Below are 19,614 nucleotides of genomic sequence, written 5' to 3'. Positions count from 1 at the left end.
TCCTGGGAAATCAACCTGAGTTTAGTGGTGCCACATATGCATTAGCAACACATCCCTCTGAAATTCTTGGGAAGTTATTATTTGTTCATTTATATCTAAAAGCAATACACTAAATTTGTTAGTCAGAAGCCCTGGGGTTCTACTGTTACACAGGAGAAAGCCCCACAAAGCTACTGTATGTCTAAACATGACATTTTTAGTGGTTCAGACCAACGGGGTATTAAAAATCTCAGCTTGTAGTCTAAAGCCCTGCCACTCCTTTGTTGAACAGCACATTCAGCTTTAAGGACCCACTTCAGAATAATAAAAAAATCCTTCTAACAACTCTGCCTTTCCACTTCAGTAGCTCCAGGATCCGCACGTTTTACGAGAGCATCACGGATCCTCCAGCGCTGGTGCTAACACAGAAGTCGGCACAGTTTATAGCAGAAATGCATCTGGAATTCAAATTTTCAGCTCAGAATAACGTTCCTTCTCCTTTGCACACTCACTCTATTTTTCTGGCAATGGGCAGCAACGTTTTTTTTTTGTTTTTTTTGTTTTTTTTTTAAAGAAAAAAAAAAGGCAACTGTATCAGGAGAGCCATTCACTGGATGTACGGACCAAGTTGGCCAGGCAGGGATGGGGGAAGAGGGAGAGAGGAAGCTGTATTCAATTCCAGCCCCTTGCTACAAATGTTCTCTTGTGTTCCAGGATAAATAGAGGTGTGTTGAAGGAATGTGAAAACCTCAAACTACGGCAGGTTGCAAAATAAATGGTGAAACACACAAACTCCTTACTGGCCCTGGCATTCATTAGCATTCAGATGGTGCAGGCTAAGAAAGTGATGCCAGCAGAAACGTTGCAAGGGGGAAAGTAGACCAGGAAAACACAAATCATTTTTGTTTACTTTAAAGGGGCTTTGTGAGTACTCTAGGAATGGAACATTTCATTTGGTCAGCTTTAAAAAAAAAAGGGGGTTGAACAAGTTTTTGTGAGGAGAGTGCTCTCAGATTTTCTTTTTCCTTCGCTTTTTGTTTTTTAAGTAATCAAAAAGCTTTTCCTTGAATATCCCAGACATTTCCACAGCAGAAACACTAACCAAGAGAACACTCTTTGGTGTCTTTGGGAGGTTTGCTGTGCTTCACAAATGCACAGGAGAGCTTCCAGAGGCATCTGGGAAAGAGTATCCAACTTCAGCTGGCAGTAACTTCTCTACCAAAAAAAAAAAAAAAAAAAACCACCAAAAAACCAAAAGAAGCACCTCTCACACCTCTCCAGGTGATTTAGACATTAAGCAGACTAATGAAACCAGCTGATTTTCATAAACAGCACCACCAGACGATTACATCTCACCCAACACTAAATGCTGCTCACGCTGCCAACAGTGGCAGCGCTCCTGCTGCCCCTCAGCAGCGGAGGAGGGATGGGCTCTCGTGCCCTGCTGCAAGAACCCCATGGTGGATTAGAGGATTCCATCCCAGACTTACTCAGTTCCGAGATGCTCCCGACGCAGGTGGCCAGCAGGGACTGCTCCAGGGTCCGCAGCTCCAGCTGCGCGTAGGCGTCGGCCCGGCCATCGCTGCACACCGAGCCGTCGTGGTAGGGGCTGAAGTAGGCAGGGAGGGACAGCACACCTGCGACAGAGCACACAGCACACCTCTTACAAATCAGCCCACACTTTGTGTGCAAAGGCAAATCCCTCCAGGAGGGATACAGAACTTGCACCTTTCTCCGGGAATTTTTGAACGGTTCAAAGGAAATCAAACAGTGCTGTGAACACTGCTGGAACGGCTGAAACAGGCTCCAGGGAGTAAGGCTGGATGTTCCTACAGCCTTTAAGAGCTGGAAACAAATTGCAGTCGAGATAAAACTACATGAAAAGCTTTGGTTAAGTCTCTACTCTTGTTTATACAACAACAGGGCTGCACACACACGGCTTGCTGCTGAACAGCTGTATGCAGATCCCCAGATAGAAGGGCCTGATCTGGAGAGATGTGGAATATAGCCTGGAGTCCACCTCATCCCTGCAACCCTGCAAACAAAACCAGGGGCTGTGCCAGCCCTTTGAACCTGCCATGCAGTTTCAGGTGCTCAGACTGTGGTTTCTGCATGTGCACGCCTCTGGATGCGCCCAGCAGTTCTGAGGCTGCCTGAATTTTCATCTCTGTAAATGACCCCATGTGAGAGAGAGAGATTAGCAAGGTAATTACACTGCACACGTATGTTTACCACACACATCTCCTCTCCATCAAATGCACAGGACCTGATTGCTCTGTGTGGCACAGAGAAAAGGGGGAGCGTGACCTCTGGAGTGGATGTGAGGCAGGGAGGAGGGTGTGTGACAGGCTGGGCTGGGAGAGTGACCTGCCCTGTCCTGTGGCACCCTGGGGTAGATCTGCATCCACAAGGCACGTGGATGCCAAAAAGCCACCTGCAGTCACTCGGCCATTGTTCCTGTGCCCTCCCTACTGCCCTGTTTTTAATTACAGATCCATCCCACAATTCCAGCAGCACCTCCTGGCCCATATTTTCCCTGGTTCTAGACAAGGGCACTCAGAGCAGCCACGACTGCCTGTGCTCTTAGCCTGCTGTATCCTGTATTTCTGCTTTTTAACTTTGATCCCCAGCAATAGAGTTCAGCTCGGACCCACGTTTCCTTCCACCCTCACCTCCTGACCCTGGCTCAGGCTGGGATGTGGAGATCCTTTACTCCTGTGGCAGTGACCTCCTGTCACATAGGTGCTGGATATTGTTGCCCAACAAAACCCTGCAACTTATTGTGCAAGACCTTTTGTTTCTTTGTCTTGATGTTTTCTTTTGAGATTTTATGCTGGATTGATCTCTCCTACCCTTTTCACATCCTCTTTGCATCCTGCTTTGTGGCAAAGCCAAGGGCTGTATCAAAAACTTCCTGGACATCATGAGAATAAGGGAATGATTTATCCTGTTGTGCTTCTTCACTGTACATCACTGTTGGTTAATGGAGAACGCTCTGCCAATGCCCTCTTAACCTGAATAATTAGGAAGTTGAGGCTTTAAGAGCTACCAGAAGCCATGCATGCAAACTAGGAGAGCTTTGCTTTAAATACACTATACAGAGCCTAAGCCACTTCCTTTTCCATGCCAAAGCTATGAAAGGATGTTTGAGAGACATATGGATTGAATTTATGGCAGAGGGAGAATGAAAACAGCCTGATTTGTCAAAACTTTCAAATAGAGGCACATAATTCTACAGAGGCGAAAACAGAAACTGGCAGCTCCACTGCTGAGCCCGGCAGAGGGAAAGGAGTGGGGCACGTTGGTTCTGTTTTCTAACAAGGAATTAAAAATAAAGATTTGCAGAATGCTTTGGCTCGCAAAAGGCAACACCATTTTCTCATTTTCCAGTTCACAGTTTGTCAGGTGATGCTTGGAAACTGGGAGGATTTATTTACCTTTGGAAAAATGACTAATCCAAGATAGCTACGGACAAGATTTTTGCTGTCACCTGCCTTGGCAGAGCTGAGGAACATCCTTTAGGCACCAGAGAGGAATAAGGAACTCACCAAGACTTTGGCCATGTGCCAAAGTCCAGTGATGCCACTGGGGATTTTCCCTGGGAGAGGGGGATGAATGACACACAGATTCCCAAGGCTCCCCACATCTGGCAGGTCTCCACAGGTACAAGCAGGCCTGGGAATGAGGACATGCCTCCCAACACTGATTTTGGGACACTGGGAAGCAAAACAGAAATGTACCACACAACTGCTCTATCTTGCAGCAACCTAATCTTGGTTTCCTCTCTGATCCACTCCTAGTAACTCTGTAGAGCTGGAAAAGCATCATTGTTGCTCCTCAGATAAGAGATTCAGGCACAAGGACATCTGCAGTCAAGCTTTGCCCAGTGATGTTTTAAGTAGGAACAGGACTTAATCTTTAATACCAATTAAAAACCTCCTTTTTTGGTAACAGGCAAGTGCCTTGTGCTGATTATTTGTATCCCAAACTATGGTTCTTGCTCTCCTACTCCCCAAATCATGAAATTTTCAGTCTACAGGTGTTAAAATGGTATAAACCATGGGCAGTTTCTGTCTGGCATTCACAATCCTGCATTTTCATATTCCATGGCAACACTGGTTTTAATAACGACAAGCAAGATAAGCAAAACTGCAACTGAAATAAATCAATCCAGGTCAGAACACTCTCAGTTTGATATCCACCTTTATTTCCTGACTTTCCAAACTGTGTTTTTCCCACAAAACAATGTGAAACAACACATAATTACTGTGCAGGAATGAACCACTTGGGCAGTATTTTTAATTAAGATTTTAAGTACAGGATCCAGGCCATGGTGGAGCTAAGGAGAGACTAAATTCAAGTGTGGCTTAGCTCAAACCTCAGGAGCAGCAAGAGCTCACAAGTCACCTCTGGAACGGCCTGATTCTCAATTAAAGCATGGCTGGCTAACAATTTTTTCCTGATCTTTCCATAGCTTTTGAAACAGCAGCTGGAAATAAAGCAATATTTATTCTGCCTCAGTTAAATATGAAACCTGTTCACGAGCACTTGCTGCCAATGCTCTTAAAAGGCAGTCACGACTGGGTGAATTCCAGTTAAGCAGTTCCTTAAACTCAAATTATTCTGCTTGCCTAAAGAGTTTGAAATTGTTGTCCGTAATCTGATGCTTTTTAATAGCAACTGAAAATGTTTCCAGTCTGAGCAAGATCCAGGGAAAAGTCTGTTCACACTCCTGGACATCTTTCTGCTTTAAGAGGTGCAGCAGCTCTACAGAGAGCTTTGGCTGTAACGTGACGGCTCCCCCGAGCAGGGCTGGGCAAAGCTCTTGTGTGGTTTCCAGCACGTGCTGGAACACCTCTGCTTTGGAGACAGGCTGGGAGAGTTGGGAATGTTCAACCAGGAGAGGGGAAGGGTCCAGAGAGCACCCTAGGGGCTCCAAGAGAGCTGGAAATGGACTTTGGACAAGGGCATGGAGTGACAGCACAAAGGAGAATGGCCCTAAACTGAAGGAGGGTGGGTTTAAATGGGATGTTGGCAAGGAACTTTTTACTATATGGGTGGGAAGGCCCTGGCACAGTTTCCTAGAGAAGCTGTGGCTGCCCCATCCCTGGGACTGTTCAAGGCCAGGTTTGACAGGATTTGGAGCAACCTTGGTCTATGGCAAGCTGTTCCTGCCCATGGCAGGGGGTTTGGAACTAAATTATCTCTAAACGTGCCTTCCAAGCCAAACCACTGCCTGACTGTATGACTCCCCAGGCTGGGCAGTCAATTCAGTTCCTCAAGCAGGATAATTCCTGTAAGAAACCCCAGGTCCACCTCTGAATGTCCTCATAATTCAGAGGCAGGCATCAAATTCTGTTATTTTGCTCTCAAGATGCAGGCAAATGCAGACCTTTCCATGAATTTTGCTCTGAGATTGGAATGTTTGATGTTTCAACTACCCATGGCCCCTTCACAGCTCCAACCATTTGCACGCCATGGTTGTGCTAAGGGACTTGCCATCATTTTTACCTTGTTGTAATGGTTTTCTCTGGGCTTTCTCCAGTCTGGACCCTTGATGTTGGCAGACAGCTTCCTAGAGATTAACTCATCAGCAATTTGATGGCTTTCAAACACTTCTATGATGTCGAGAGGTTAAGATGGGGCCACTCACAAGTGGCAAAGGGCCAAGGAGTCTTGGCTGGAAAGCACTTGAATTCTGCTGTCTGTGATTCCTCATGGAAATTGCCCAGGGTACTTGATTTCCTTATTTCAGAAATGCACTGGCTCTGCTCATGACAGATTAGGCAAAGAATCAGGAATATAATTAGGACAGGGATATACACCATAAACTACTGACATGGAAAAACTGCTTTTTTTAAAAATAAACCTAGCAAAATGCATGGGGCAATACAATGTGCTATTTATACCTAAACACTTCCATAAAACAAATCACAACAGTAGGAAAAAAAAGCACCTATTTGGCCAAACCAACTAGACAGCCCTTGGAAAATTCAAAATCATCTCTATACATTATAAATTGCTGCTAAAATCCCCACGTGTGAAACAAGGAGTGCTGTGAGTATGCTTGAAAAATGCATTAGGAAACCAAGCAGGAATCCCTACAGCAGCGTGCTTTTGTAATGTTTGGCTTGGGATAAATTCTGCAAGAAACATTCTGGGGGGTGGGAATGATGGCTGATCCCTGTGAAGTGAAATTCTGGAAGGCCCAAGTTTTGAAGGCGGACGGTGACGACCTGACTGTGCTGGAGTTGCCAAATCCCACCAATTCCAAGGGAGCCGGGGGAAAGCTCAGCCAAGTGCAAGTGCAGTTCCCACGTTGGAACGTGGCCATGACATCGGGACGGCTGTCACCTTGCACAAAGTCCTGCCATTCCTCATGGCCAGGAGCATTCAAGGCTCTCCTTGTTCTCCCTTCCCCGTTCTCCCACACCACACAATGCCCTGCAGTTCCCTCTTGCCATTCAGTTCCCAGTGTGGAGCACCAGCAGGAATTAATGCCAGTTCCTGGAGTTCTGTTTTCTCCTTGCTGACCTACCGCGGCTATGAAAGCTCAACCCCTCTTTATTTTATGAAATGAGATGGGATCATTTTGACAGAATATAAACAAATCCCTCCACAAAACAGCAACCAAAGTGTTCCTGATGGAGCTCCCTCAAACTTTAAACACATCAGGCTCTATAATCAACTGCAGCCATGTTATAGATGGCGAGAGAGGCTTGTGATCAGGGAACAATGCACCTAATTGCTCATATATAGGAAAAAAGTGTGGCTTCTGCTAGAAAGCAGGCAGGCATCTCTCCCAGTTTGTCAGCAGTAAGAAAAATCAAACACAGTTTCCTATATCTGCATCCACATTAAACAGTAATTCTGTAATTGGAAACAGGAGTAGAAGCAGAGGAGGGAGGAGCTGCAAGTGGAGAAGATTTTAAAATTTTCTGCAAGTGCTACCCTGGATCTCTCCATCAAAGAGCTGATGTCCTAAGGGGACACTTCTTGACACCTCAGAGTCACACAGCCCTCAGTCTTGGTCCTACTGCTCAAAGAGACAATATTCTCTCCAAATTAACAAAATACAGTTTTCCTGGACTTCAGGAATGTTATCAGAGAATGAGCCGCCTTTACGCTCACAGTCTTCCTGTAGCTCAGTGTTAACAGGTATTGCTCAAGTTAGGTATCAAAATAACCCAGGAGAGACTTATAAAGCACTCTCAAAATTCAGCACTCTTTCCTCCTGGGGTGCAGGTCACTGCAGAACTGGAAGTCTAAAAAGCAGGGAAATCCACAGAGCACACAGCCAGGGAAAGGGCATGAGCCGGTGGACCATCGCTAAAAATGCCTCCCTAGTCCTACAAAACTCCCTGTGCCTGTCTTCATCCCACACATTTTGCTTCCCTTTTGCTATGAAAATGGTGGAATTGGACAAAGGTAGGAAGGATCTGTATTCCATTTGAATCCAGCTGTGATATATGGGCTTGCAAATGACTATGAAAGTAGGAGAAAGGCCTTGGTTTAATACCGAGTCAGAATTTACTGAGTCACTAATCCCACTTCCATATCCCTGTGGTCTTCTGGACAACCACTAACCTGGCCTGGCCCCAAGCATTTAATTGAACATAAGCACAAGGGAACATATCCTGGGCTTGCATTATCATAACTGCCAAAAAACACAGCACAATGACTGTCCTCGTTCCTATTTCCGAGACGGAGAAACGCAGGCAAAAGGAAGAGAAGCAACCACCAAACTCCTGCACCAGAACCAGCACTTGGCAAAGCCCAAACCTCCCAGTTCAAATTCTCAGTATGAAACTGGGCAGCACAGAGCCATTGCTCCCTGTTCAAAATTCCCAGTTCAAATTCCCAGGATGAAACTGGGCAGCACAGAGCCACTCCTCCCACAACCTGGATCCAGAGATTGGAAATAAATGGAATAACTATGTGGCTTTAAATCTAGGTTTGTAGAATTATGCTTTCTGTTTTATATGTCCTAATAAAAGGCCTTTGGGGATATAATCTGTAAATATAAACTGTAAATGCTTCCCACTATTATTACTTCCTACAACTACTTCTGAAGAGGAGCGTGTGTGCTCAGATGTCAACAAATACATCCCTTAAACTCGGCTGATCCTTTTGGAATTTTGTACATGTGATTTTCCAGGCATTGGCTCTTCTATGCAGGGCCCAAGGGCAGGCAAAGACCTGTGCTACACTGTAATATCAGTGTTAAAAATTCCACCAATTATGAATAAATCCATGCTTCCAGGACTCTTATTTTCAGGATCCAATATGGCACACTAAAGAGAAAACCCCATACTGGGTTAGAAATATCAATGAAAAAACAGTTTTATGAGGAGTGGTATAAATAGATTATGAAAACTGTGAAAGAAATAGAAAACCAGAGTCCTGTGCCAAAAAATTACTGTGGTCCAAGAGGCTGAAGACTTAGAATTCCCTACTTGTGTAAACCCCGACCAGTTTGAATAATCTCAGAGTCTCAGTCTGCTTATCTGGAAAATGAGGATATTGCTTAATTCCTGGTAAGGGTGGTGTGACAGCAGCAGTGTTCTTGCTTCATTTCTCATCCTCAACTTACTCCTTTCATGCTGCTCAACATTTAGCAGTGTCCCCATTTCCCATATGTGCCAGTAGCACATTTTTTGCCCCTTACCAACATCCCTTTTTTCATTTACAAAGCCCTTTTAACCTTCAAGGCTCCCCAAGATGCAGCTACTTCTGAGATGAAAGTACAGATTTTACGACGATATTTAATTGCACCTCAGCGGAAATTATGACATCAGAAGAGAAGCTTTACCCAACCCTGAGAGGGTTAAGGAAAGCAAAATTATTTTAGCCCTGCAGAGACATGAATGTGGACAATGCTGGACAGTTGTTCTGACAAACAGAGCAGAAGTACCATAAAAAATTATAAAGAATATATATATATATATACATATATATATACATATATATATATATATATGCATGCAAGCTAGAAAAATAAGCTTTATTTTTGAAACAGGGAGAGAGGTATGACAGGTAAGCAGTGCTAAGTGTCCTTTAGTAGCACTTCTTTGGGGATCAGAAGGCTTAGGAAGAAGAGGGTTCTGTCTCCATTCCCCTGGAATTCTTTAGAAGTCTCCAATTTAGGTGCTTTTACAGTAAAATCAGCTTCATGTGGTGTAAGCAGTGGGACTGCAGCAACTGCAGGCACCAGCTCGAGCCCTCATACCCTCCACAATACCCTTTTCTAATCCATTCCTTATTGTTCACTGTCCTTCCTGTAATCTGGCCTTTGAATCATGCCCAGTTCCCCAGATGTGCTCTGAGTAAGCTCTTTGTACATCCCATAATGACCTCTCTTTGCTTGCCTTCAATTCTTCTATTTATACATCCCATGATCTGTATGCTTGCCAAACAAAGAGGATAGTAAATTTATATCCTCAGCCACTCCCAGTTCCTTTTCTTATGGAATGTCAAGACCGGGAATCTGACCAGGGAAGTACTCCAGAATAATCCAGTGCAATCCCTTCTAAAGTATTCCAGAGCAATTTTTGGGAAGAAATTACCAAAGAAGCAGCATAGCTGCTTCTTTAGACAGGTGAGTCCTTGGCCTGATAAAATCTACCCTCCTTAGCCTCTCCTGGCTGTTGCAAGCCATTAAAATCAGATTTCAGAAACCATGGTCACTTAATAATAAACATCAAGACTACAATTACATCAGTTAATGACCTAAAATATCAGAGTGTCATAAGGGCTGATTACTCTCAGTTTATTTTTAAAAAGCCACGAGGAAATAGGAGCTCAGAAGTAACCAACTCACTGCTCCTAAAGGAATTTTTTAGACAACTCAGAGCCTGTCTCCTTTAGCTGTCAGCAACAGCAGCTTGGGCTTTGTCAGGGAGAAATATGCATCTGTCACTCAATATGAAATTGAAATTTTATCTAAGAGAAACACAGTGCAGTGCTGAGCCCGTGAAGTCTGACCTCAGGAGGGCAAGGCTTGGAGGCTCCCCAGGATGAGCACATTCCTACCCTGCCTGCAGACAAAAATGATTCAGCTTTGGAGTCACCGGCCAGACAGCACAAAACTTGGGGCGGGTGCATGGTGAGCAGTTCAGGAGAAAAGAGCCAGCACCATTGTAGATTTGATACCTCCAGTTTAACCTTCAGTATTACTTCAGCACAGCAGATTGCTCACAGCAGCATTTACATGCATGAGTAATTCATGAATCACAAACTTTGTCATTTTTCACCCCAGCTCTGCCCACAGCCCCATATTAGTGCAAGCTTTTGGGACAAGACAAACACAAAAAGCTTCACCATCCCGATAACAATGTTTGTGTTTGACAAGCACCATTAGGCAGGGTTTGCTCTCCAAGAGTATTTTGATAGCACTAAAGACCAGCAGCAATTCTAGCCCAGGACAGAAGCTATGCCTCTCTCAATTTTCATTTCCTCAAACAAACACTTGGAAGTATTTGGCAGTTTTCACCCCCAATACAGCTGATTAGTCTCTTACTAATGACAGTATTTTGCAACTTTCTGCTTCCTCACATCAAAGCATCCTGGAGATCTTGTCAACAATGACCAATTGTTTAGACACTCAGAAGTGAAGCTGAGGAATTCCACTTACTCACCAACTGATCAGCATTACCCTCAATCTGAAAGATCTGCAACACTTGAGCCCATTTCTAGCATCGTGTGTGGCACTCAAGGACCATCTCATACCATCCACATTCATGCCTGGCTTCCTTCCATGACGTCTTGCTCTGGTTTCAGCACCTATTTTACCCCCTGCTTCTGCATCTGAATTCCTCTTTCTTGTCCCCCATCACCTCTTCATTGTCATCACACTCGCACTCAGGGTCCAACCTTTCCAAGGCTCCACACCAGTCCCAAACGAGAGCAGATCCAACATCTTTTTGAAAGTGCCCTTCAGGGGTGGCAACACTGTAAGAATTTGGCAATATTTGTAAAGCTGGCAGGCAAAAGAAAAAAAAAAAAAAAAAAAACAACCAAACCCAACTGTACTACAAGGCTCTGGCCTGTCTCACTATTGCACAAGTGCCAAGTGCATTTCAAAGTCTAAGTCTCTTGGTTGTAGCCATTTATAGTTTGTATAAAAAGCATAACTTGTACACTTCCATTAGAGCCCTAAATATAACTGCCCTGAGCAAGTACTCGCTGCTCAAACAGGACCTCTTTGAATTTTGTTTCCAAAAGAATGTTGCTGCCACTATATTATTTACAGACATTTACATTAAGATCTGAATACTTGGTCAGGAAACCACTCTGATTAATGGATCCCCAACATTGTTTCATAACCCAAGAAAACCAGTATTTTTATTTTAAAACAGTAAATTTTTTGCATAAGCATAAAAAGCAGCAGTTCTCAGGATGGCCACGGTTCTTTGAAGAATTTGGAAACGCAACCACATGTTCTGGGTTTTTAACACAGCATCTGCGTAGGGGATGAAAATTAGAATCCCAATCTTGTATTTTATTATAAAAATACACTTTGATATCTCTATCACAGCCGTGCAGCAGATCCATAATGGATTCAAACATTCAGCCCAATTGATTTTGACAGCCTGCTGCTGTCTCAGGGTTTTCCTGCATGGGACTTCCAGTTACCCCATTTCATAGCATGCAATTATTTTCCTGACACTCGGAACATTGTTATTTGTGGAGGTGAAATGAAGGAAAAAAAAAACCCAAACATTTTTCATCATTTCAGGTAAAATGATGGAAAAACAGGGAAAATTGCCGCACAGCAGAAGAAAGTGAAATTAAAACAAAAGAACTTTTTAGAGCAAGATTCTTTATCTGACAAAAGCTGCACAGCTGGAAAAAAACTTCTTTATTTTAACGAACAATCACAGTGTTATCTTTGTTCATAAAACTTCTGTAGTCATTAAGGTACAAAATAAAACCTCTATTTTCTATTTTGTGGGTTCTCTGTTGTTTTAAATTATGATTTTCTCTCTGAGGGCAATGTGGATCATCTCCACTGCTGCGAGGCAGAGATGCACAGCATGGAAGGACTTGAAAAGCAAAGGTCCATCCCACACAAATAACCCCATCTCACAGAAGTAATCACTTTTTGGATCCAGCTGTTTGTCTGCAACCACTATATCCCAGCAATATTAATAGCTTTGATTATTGCCAAGGGAAAAACGTCTTAGAAGGCTTTTCAGATTTGTCATGGAATAAAGCAAAAGGCAGAACCATAGCAGAGACAGATTTGGGGAGGCTCAACTGTCTAAGAGCGCTTTTTTTTGGTTCTTTTCACCAAATCATGGAAGTGATAGCTCAAATAAGAGACTGTTCTGTTAAAAAAGGACAAACTGGTAAAGGCTAAAACTGGGCTGCCCTGCAGCTCTACTTATGGGTGGGAACAGACTAGAATAGGAGATAGGGAACATCACTTGGAACTAACACAGAAACTTATTTGGAGTTCAAACTGTACTTCAGAACAATCTTTTCCTCCAGAAGTAATACAATTATAATACAATACAACAAGGAAGGGAAAGGAGCATATAGAAGACTCAGAGAGGCTGGAAATAGATATATGGAAGAAGGATGGTGGAAAAGGAACAGGAAAAAACCCCCAAACCCTTAACATTCCCTGATGGAAGAAATCAGTGAAAGAATGGAAAACAGTCCTATAAATAAGAGCAAATTCTGCACCTTTACCTCGGAAATATTTTATTTTTCCTCAAAATTATTGAGGAACGTGTGACACTGTCTTTTAACCTCCAGGATCATTTGTCTCCCTTTCCCTCATCCCATTCCCTGAGAAGTGGCACAACAAACAAAGGGTGATTGAGCAGAGCTGGACATGCCTTGGCCCTGTGCTGATGGAACTTGATACCCACTGTAGCTGTGTGGGCAAAGTCATTCAGCTTCCAATACCCTTCCCAGGCAAATTTCAAGATCACCATAATAAGATAAAAAAAATAAATGTCTCAATTTTTTAACACCCTGCTTTGAAACCTGAAGTTACCTTGGGTGTGATTTGGGTGCTTTTTTGCTGTTTTATAGTTCTTCAGGGCAGAATAATCAGACAAACAGAAAAATGTAGCAGTCTCCTTACTACCTATTTTCAAGATGATCTTCACCTTCCTGCCCTGTTCTTCCTAATAAATCACTGATTTACTGTTAGGGCCCTGCAGGCTCGACCATTGCTTCTTCATCTCAGTGGGAGCCAAATGATGATTGAGATGCCAATATATTAGGCTGGTCTGATTCAAAGCAGGGTAAGGAACAAAGCATTTGTGCAGAGCGAAGATAAATGAATATAAATCAAGTGCTAAGCCATTTTCTGTGATGGATTAGCACCTTTCTTTGACCCAATAATGTCAAGGGGTCTCCATGCTGACAGGAACTAATGTGGAAATCTGTGCTGTGCAAAGCCAGGAGGAATCCTGATCTGCAGCTGCACTGCTCCTCTGTTTGCATTTTGCTCTCGCTCAGGTGTGAGCAATCCATCTCCTCCATCTCCCCTTGGGAAATGTCACCACAGTGCCCACCAAAACTATCTCTAGAGTATAAAAGATTTCTTTTATTCTGACTTTCTGCCTGTAATCCCATTCTTATCAGTAAACCAGCAGGTCATAGATGGTACCTCAGCAAGGACTGGATGGAAAAACTTTCTCAGTATCTCACAGAATGGGCTGGAAGGGATCATCTCAAGGGATCCTCTCATTCCAACCCCCTGCTATGTTCATCTTCCACTGTCCCAGGTTGCTCCAAGCCCTGTCCAACCTGGCCTGGAAAAATTCCAGGGACGAGGCAGCCACAGCTTCTCTAGAAACCTGTGCCAGGGCCTCAGCACCCTCACAGGGGAAAATTTCTTCCCAATATCCCATCTAACCCTGTCTTCTGTCAGTGTGAATCCATTCCCCCCCGTCCTGTCACTTTAAGTCCTTGTCTAAAGTCTCTCTCCCTTCTTGTAGCTCCCTCCAGGTACTGGAAGCTGCAAATAGGTTACCCCAAGCCTTCTCCCTGGTATCTGATATTGCCAAAGTACAAAACTATACAAAGCCAGCAGCAAAACCCACACATTTGGATCAAATCTGGCAACTGCAATTTTGCCAAAAACATATGTGAGGGAAAAAACATTATTGTACGCAGAGAAAAACTTCAGCGGGAGTCGAGGCCAAACCTCTCAGTTCTGGCCATGTGCAGTAGCTGGAGCTGTACTGTATTATATTAAAGAGTGGTTCAAGTGCACTGCATCACTGGCTGGTGGCAAAGGTGCAGGGTTTGAGAGCAGTAAACACATCCAAGCCCTGCAGCTATTGCAGCTCCCACCATTGGCATTTCCCAGATGCAAAAGTCGTGTATGACTTGCCCAAACCAAGAAAAGAGTGAAGCTTGTCCTGTGTCTGTGACATGAGCCTGGACACTTGGCTCTGTGAAAACAAGGGTTCTGTGCCTGGGCTGCTCTCCCAGCTCACTCTGGATCTGAGACAGCCTGGGAAACTCAAATTCCACAGGTGAGTGGCACTTGTTTAACCTGCTGCAGACTGAGTCACCTCTCACCCTCTCTGATGAAAGACCATCGATATTATGTGCTCCAGGCTGGATTCCACCCTCTTGTCTCCACATTACACTGATAAGAGGCAATATCTCAGACACCCAGGGCATTAAAAATGAGCTGAAGATGCTCTCATTACCACCTACATTGTTTTAAATTTCCAGTGAACTACATCCTAAGTGAGAGCAGCCCTGCTCTTTGTCCCAAGCTTTGTGTTCCTGGCTTTTGTCAATATTCTCCCTCAGCAGGATCAGCTTTGGCTACATCAATTCCTTGCCTCAGTGTAAGCACTGTATAAACACATAAATGCAAGTGCAGGCATAAAAGGGCAGTGGGGAAATGTTTGGGGGCAAAAAAGGATGGGTGAGACTGCAGCACCCCGATTTAGTTCAGCTAAAACTGGCACCAAATCACACCACCCTGCCAGTGCCACCACATCTTGTAGAAATAACAGAAACTGCTGAAATACTGAAAAAAATCATAAATTAAATAAAACCTCTTAAATTTAATCTCTTCTGCTTTCAGAGAAAATACTAAAAGACTTACTTTTAGAAGTCAACAGAAAACTTCTCCACAGTTTTGGCATTCTGAAGCAAACGGAATTTGCCAAGTGCAAGAAGTTGTTTATAAGAAAAGAAACAGAGAATTGGAAGTAGTTCCAGAAAATTTATTATGACCCACCTGACTGAAGCCAAGAATATTACATCAGCCCAGATAGCCTGAGAACTGGAACAATATTGCTCTCAAATTAGCAAGTTGCTGGTACCACAGGCAGGGAGAAATGGTTTTGCAGGAGGTCTGGGTTCTCTCCTCAGCTCTGACGGGCAAGGCTGCTTCTAAACTCACTCCCTGTGACCAGAAACAAAGGATTTCTTCTCTTTATTCCTGAGGTTGGTTGGATGGGGAGATGGTTTTTTGTTTTTACAACATCTTAAGATTCTTAGGGCAGTGAGCATCTCTTAGTAAGGCCTCCAGAACTCTCTGTACTCCACATGAGCTTTCTTGGTTCATGCTGAAAGAGGAATGACTACAAGGTAAATCCAGCCCAAAAGCCACAGAGCCCCTGGTGCCAATGGGGAGTTGGAATTAAGTATATTGCCAGCAAGCCAAGGAATTCTGTGGTGCCACGTTCAAACAAGGAAAGCACAGCACAGGCAAAGAGGTCAGCTGACACTTAAGTAATTCAAAGATCATAATTAGAGAACACCTCTGCAATATTTAGACAATTTCCCTCCAAAATAAAACACAGCACGGAGCAGCTACAACATGACAGCTCATCCAACAACTTTCTCTTCCTCTCCCACTGCAATCAAAGCCTGAGTGTTCCCCACTGCAGCTGCAGGGTGATTTCTCTCATTTAGCAGCTCTGATAAATTACCTATTTTATAAGAGTCTAAGAAGCCAAGACTCATAAACTCTCTGATGAAGCTGGCATGACATCATTAATTCTGAAGCAGCACTATAGATGCCTTTTATCTTGAAGCATCTAAAAGAACTTTCTTATACATTAAACAAGGTGGTTCATCAGCAGTGCTTCCTGGAAAGAGCCTTTCTCTCCCCTCACACTGGAGCATTCTGAGGAAAAAAGGTCTGAAATGAGGTTCTGCTTCTGAACATTCAGTTCTTACAATGGTGAATCCTCTTTAACAGCCCCAGTAATCTCCTATTAATCTCTCACCACACTCTGGGGCAAAAATATAATCATCTTTAATCCTTTGGGGCTGGGGGAAGTTCCAGGATACAACCCTGAACCAAAAGCACTTAGTGCCTGAGCTAAAGCTTTCAGTACATGATCCCAGGATGAAGAGGCTCCCTCCAAGTTATCAGCATATCCTGACCCGAAACCTCCATGAATACCATGGGTATGCCCAGATGGAAAAATGCCACTTAAACATTGACTCAAGTAAGAACCACATTGCATCCAACCACAGAGAGCTCAGTTCCTACAAGCTTGGTCACATCATCCATAAGACCCATGTTAGATCTAAATCATACCATAGTTCATATTTTATGTGATTTTTTTATCAATAAAATACATAAACCACATAAGCAAATAGCTAATGAAAAGCAGAATGCAGGAAATTTTACAGGGCAAACAGAGGTCATCTGTTTAAAAGAGGTTATGTTGTCATTTGTGTTTCTGCTGCCAAATGTCTTCTCCATGAATAAAAGAGCATTTGTTGCATCAGGTTTCATTCCCAATTTCACTTTCTGTATTTTGTCATGAAAAAGGAAATGCACTTCAGATACATCAGCATTTCTCTTCTCCTCACCACTGAGGAGGAAAATCACAGGGGGTTGGTGGCTATTTGTTTGTTTAGGGTTTTTGTTTGTTTTTATCCACACCTGCCTGAAATCTGAGGTGTGGATTTCCAACTAACACAAAAAGCTGTGAAGGAATATTTGAGCCTACTACACAAACACAGTATTTTGTCAAAATTAGGTTCAGTCACCACTCTCGTTTCAAACATGGTTAAAAAGCTGAGGTTTGGGTCTAACTGGAGCCTTTAGGAATTATTTCCATCTCTGCACTTCTTAGGTAGGAAGGAAAAGGTCTCTGAATTTATTTTCATGTAACAGACTGAAAAAACAAACTGACAATTCCTCTTTTCTTCTGGGATGCAATGAATAGACCCAAACCGCTCTTTGCAGAAACACTGATTTATGGATTTGAATCGCCTTGGCCCTTCCTCCTTTTAAAGCAGTTTGAAGTTTTAAACAATACCTGGTACAAAGCAAAGATCCATATCACTGTCTTTGTTTTCCAGCAGGAGAAACAGAGGCACAGCCCTCAAAGCCCTTGGAAACCCAGTGCCCAGGAGGTCAGGGAAAAGGGTGGGAGAACAGAAGGGGTTATCAATAACTCTTTTCCTGTTTGCACATCTTTGGTGACCACATGGCACCTGGTGCCATGTCCAGGTGAAATCCATCTCTCCAAGCAGATTTATGAAATATCCTCCATGGAACCTGCCTGACAGCCTAAAAGTTCAAGGCATTTCCATATGGATATGGTTTATTCAGTGTCTTCAGCTGGGAGGTACAAGAGAAAAATAAATCATGGCAGTGCTAGCCTACATCAGTATTGTTTTAGTTACCCTCTGGCTTGTTTTCTTTATGTGCCCTTTCTCTCGAGGGACAGTGCCAACAAGACATGCACCTCTACCTAAAAGCAATGGAAGAGTCTGGAAGGAATGGGCACATTCACTCTGCCACTCTCCTATTTTCTCCCTTTGTTAAACAAGCACCCCTGTTGTGCTTCACTGCTCCTGTGCACCAGGCTAACGGCTTCCAAGCTTTTTCCACAACAATATCCAAAGCCCTGTTCCAGCACAGTGTTCTGGATGGTTTTTCCAGTGCACACACATATTCCCCCAGCTGACTTCTTTCATTTCCAAGTTATTGTACCACTAGAATGACAAGATGAGATTTATTGCACAGCAGAAGTATCTTAAATAACCCAGAGAGGCGCTGACATTCCCCGCTCTGGATGGGGCCTGTGCAAACCCCTCTCCTGCTAGAAGGACAAGCTGAGATCAGATTGATGTGGAGGTTTTCAGCAGGGAATGATTAAAAATTTAAAAAAAACTGGGGGAGGGAAGGTATTTTGAAGAAAAACTTCTCTATTCTCAGAAGAGAAGGACAGCTATTTTTGAGACAACATTAAAAGCCCTAAGCCTGTGCTGAAACAGAGATTGGAGTGGGAAAAGCCTTCGGAGGCTGGAAAGGCAACAGTAGGTTTAGTACACAGCTCCTGGGACCCAGCAGCAGAAATACGGAACTTATTCCAGTCTGCCACTAAATCATGTGGCTAAGGCATTTCCCTCAGCTTTCTCATCTGTTTAACAGTTCCCAACCCTGCTTCCACAGACCCTGCCTCTGCATTGCGTTTTCCCGATGCTGGAAAACGCTCCGAGATGCGAGGAAGGAAGCGGCAAGGCAAGACAAAAGCTCTCAGTCTGCACGAGGGAAAAGCTCTAAACTGAACACTAAATTCCTGATCCACTGAGAGCAAAGCTGAGCATTAGTCTGCTGCTTTATATAAAACATAATGCTGTATATATATATATATCAGCCTCAAAGCAAGGCAACTTCAGAATTCTGGGTTTCCTCCAAAGAACTCTTGGGGAAAAAAAACCCTCAACCAACACAGAGCAAGACAACTCTCACTGAACACAGCCATGACAAAGTCAACAGCTGCTTCAAGACAAGTATTAACCTGAAAAACAAGCACTTTCTTGTCTATGGCGAGGCAGGTGTTGCTGCAATTACAGATTTCTGGTATTTGCAATTAAATCATTAATTCTCAACCAGTGCAGGGACAAGGCAGAGCTGGGAAGAACCCAGAAGTTCTGTTCAGATCCACCAAAGGGGCTGCTCGTTGCCTCTGTGTTTGTGGCAACATCTATGTCCTGATAAAAATATAATTTTTTTTTAACATTTCCAAACCAAATTACGCAGCAAAGAAGCTGTTTTACAACAAATTATGAGATAAGGCTAAATCTCTCTCTGCTCTCTCCCCAGCCTTTAAAAGCCTGAAGGGAGATGAAAGGCAAGCCAGGGCATGCCAGTCGGAGCAGGCAAATGACTTAAAGATCACCAGTGACACACACAGAAAACTCCCTTTACAGGCTCTGTCTGACCAGAGAGGGGGGAAAAAATCAATTAAAGAAGAAGATCAATCCCTTGTGGTGAGACTAAAAGACACCCAGCTTCATCAGCCATCTTCACTTTGAGCTTCACACAAAGCTTCACTTTGTTTGAAACTTGGAGCCTTGGAGCAAGAGATGAGCACGAGGCTTGCTCTGTCACAAGGTAGAGCACAGAAGGATGTTGTTGTTGGGGGATTATATCCCCCAATTAGGACATTTTACTCCATGCCTTCTTTTCCATGCCTGGGAACTGAGGAATAGCAGAGGAATTTCTATTCAATATTTAGTTTCAATTCTTGATGGGCAAGGCTCATTTCTGCAGCACAGCTTCTCTCTGAGCAAAGTTCTGTTTCAGTTTGACACAGAGGCTGCAGAGAGGACAGTTTGCAATAATTCTGCAATGAGTAATGAACTCACAGGGCTTCCAAATCCAGCATGTGATCC

General features: G+C 43.6%; 1 protein-coding gene across 1 annotated transcript in view; it reads right to left on the bottom strand.

The window, feature by feature from the left end:
• The window catches only part of ABTB2 (ankyrin repeat and BTB domain containing 2), a 111,385-nt gene that overhangs the window by 37,900 nt on the left and 53,871 nt on the right, over positions 1–19,614 (bottom strand). The window contains exon 2 of the mRNA XM_058025945.1: positions 1,470–1,616. Coding sequence (XP_057881928.1) covers positions 1,470–1,616 — 147 coding nt within the window. The remainder of the gene's footprint in view (positions 1–1,469; positions 1,617–19,614) is intronic.

Source organism: Melospiza georgiana, chromosome 6, assembly GCF_028018845.1.
Source record: "Melospiza georgiana isolate bMelGeo1 chromosome 6, bMelGeo1.pri, whole genome shotgun sequence".
Lineage (NCBI taxonomy): Eukaryota > Metazoa > Chordata > Aves > Passeriformes > Passerellidae > Melospiza > Melospiza georgiana.
This window is presented reverse-complemented; position numbering and strand designations above follow the sequence as displayed.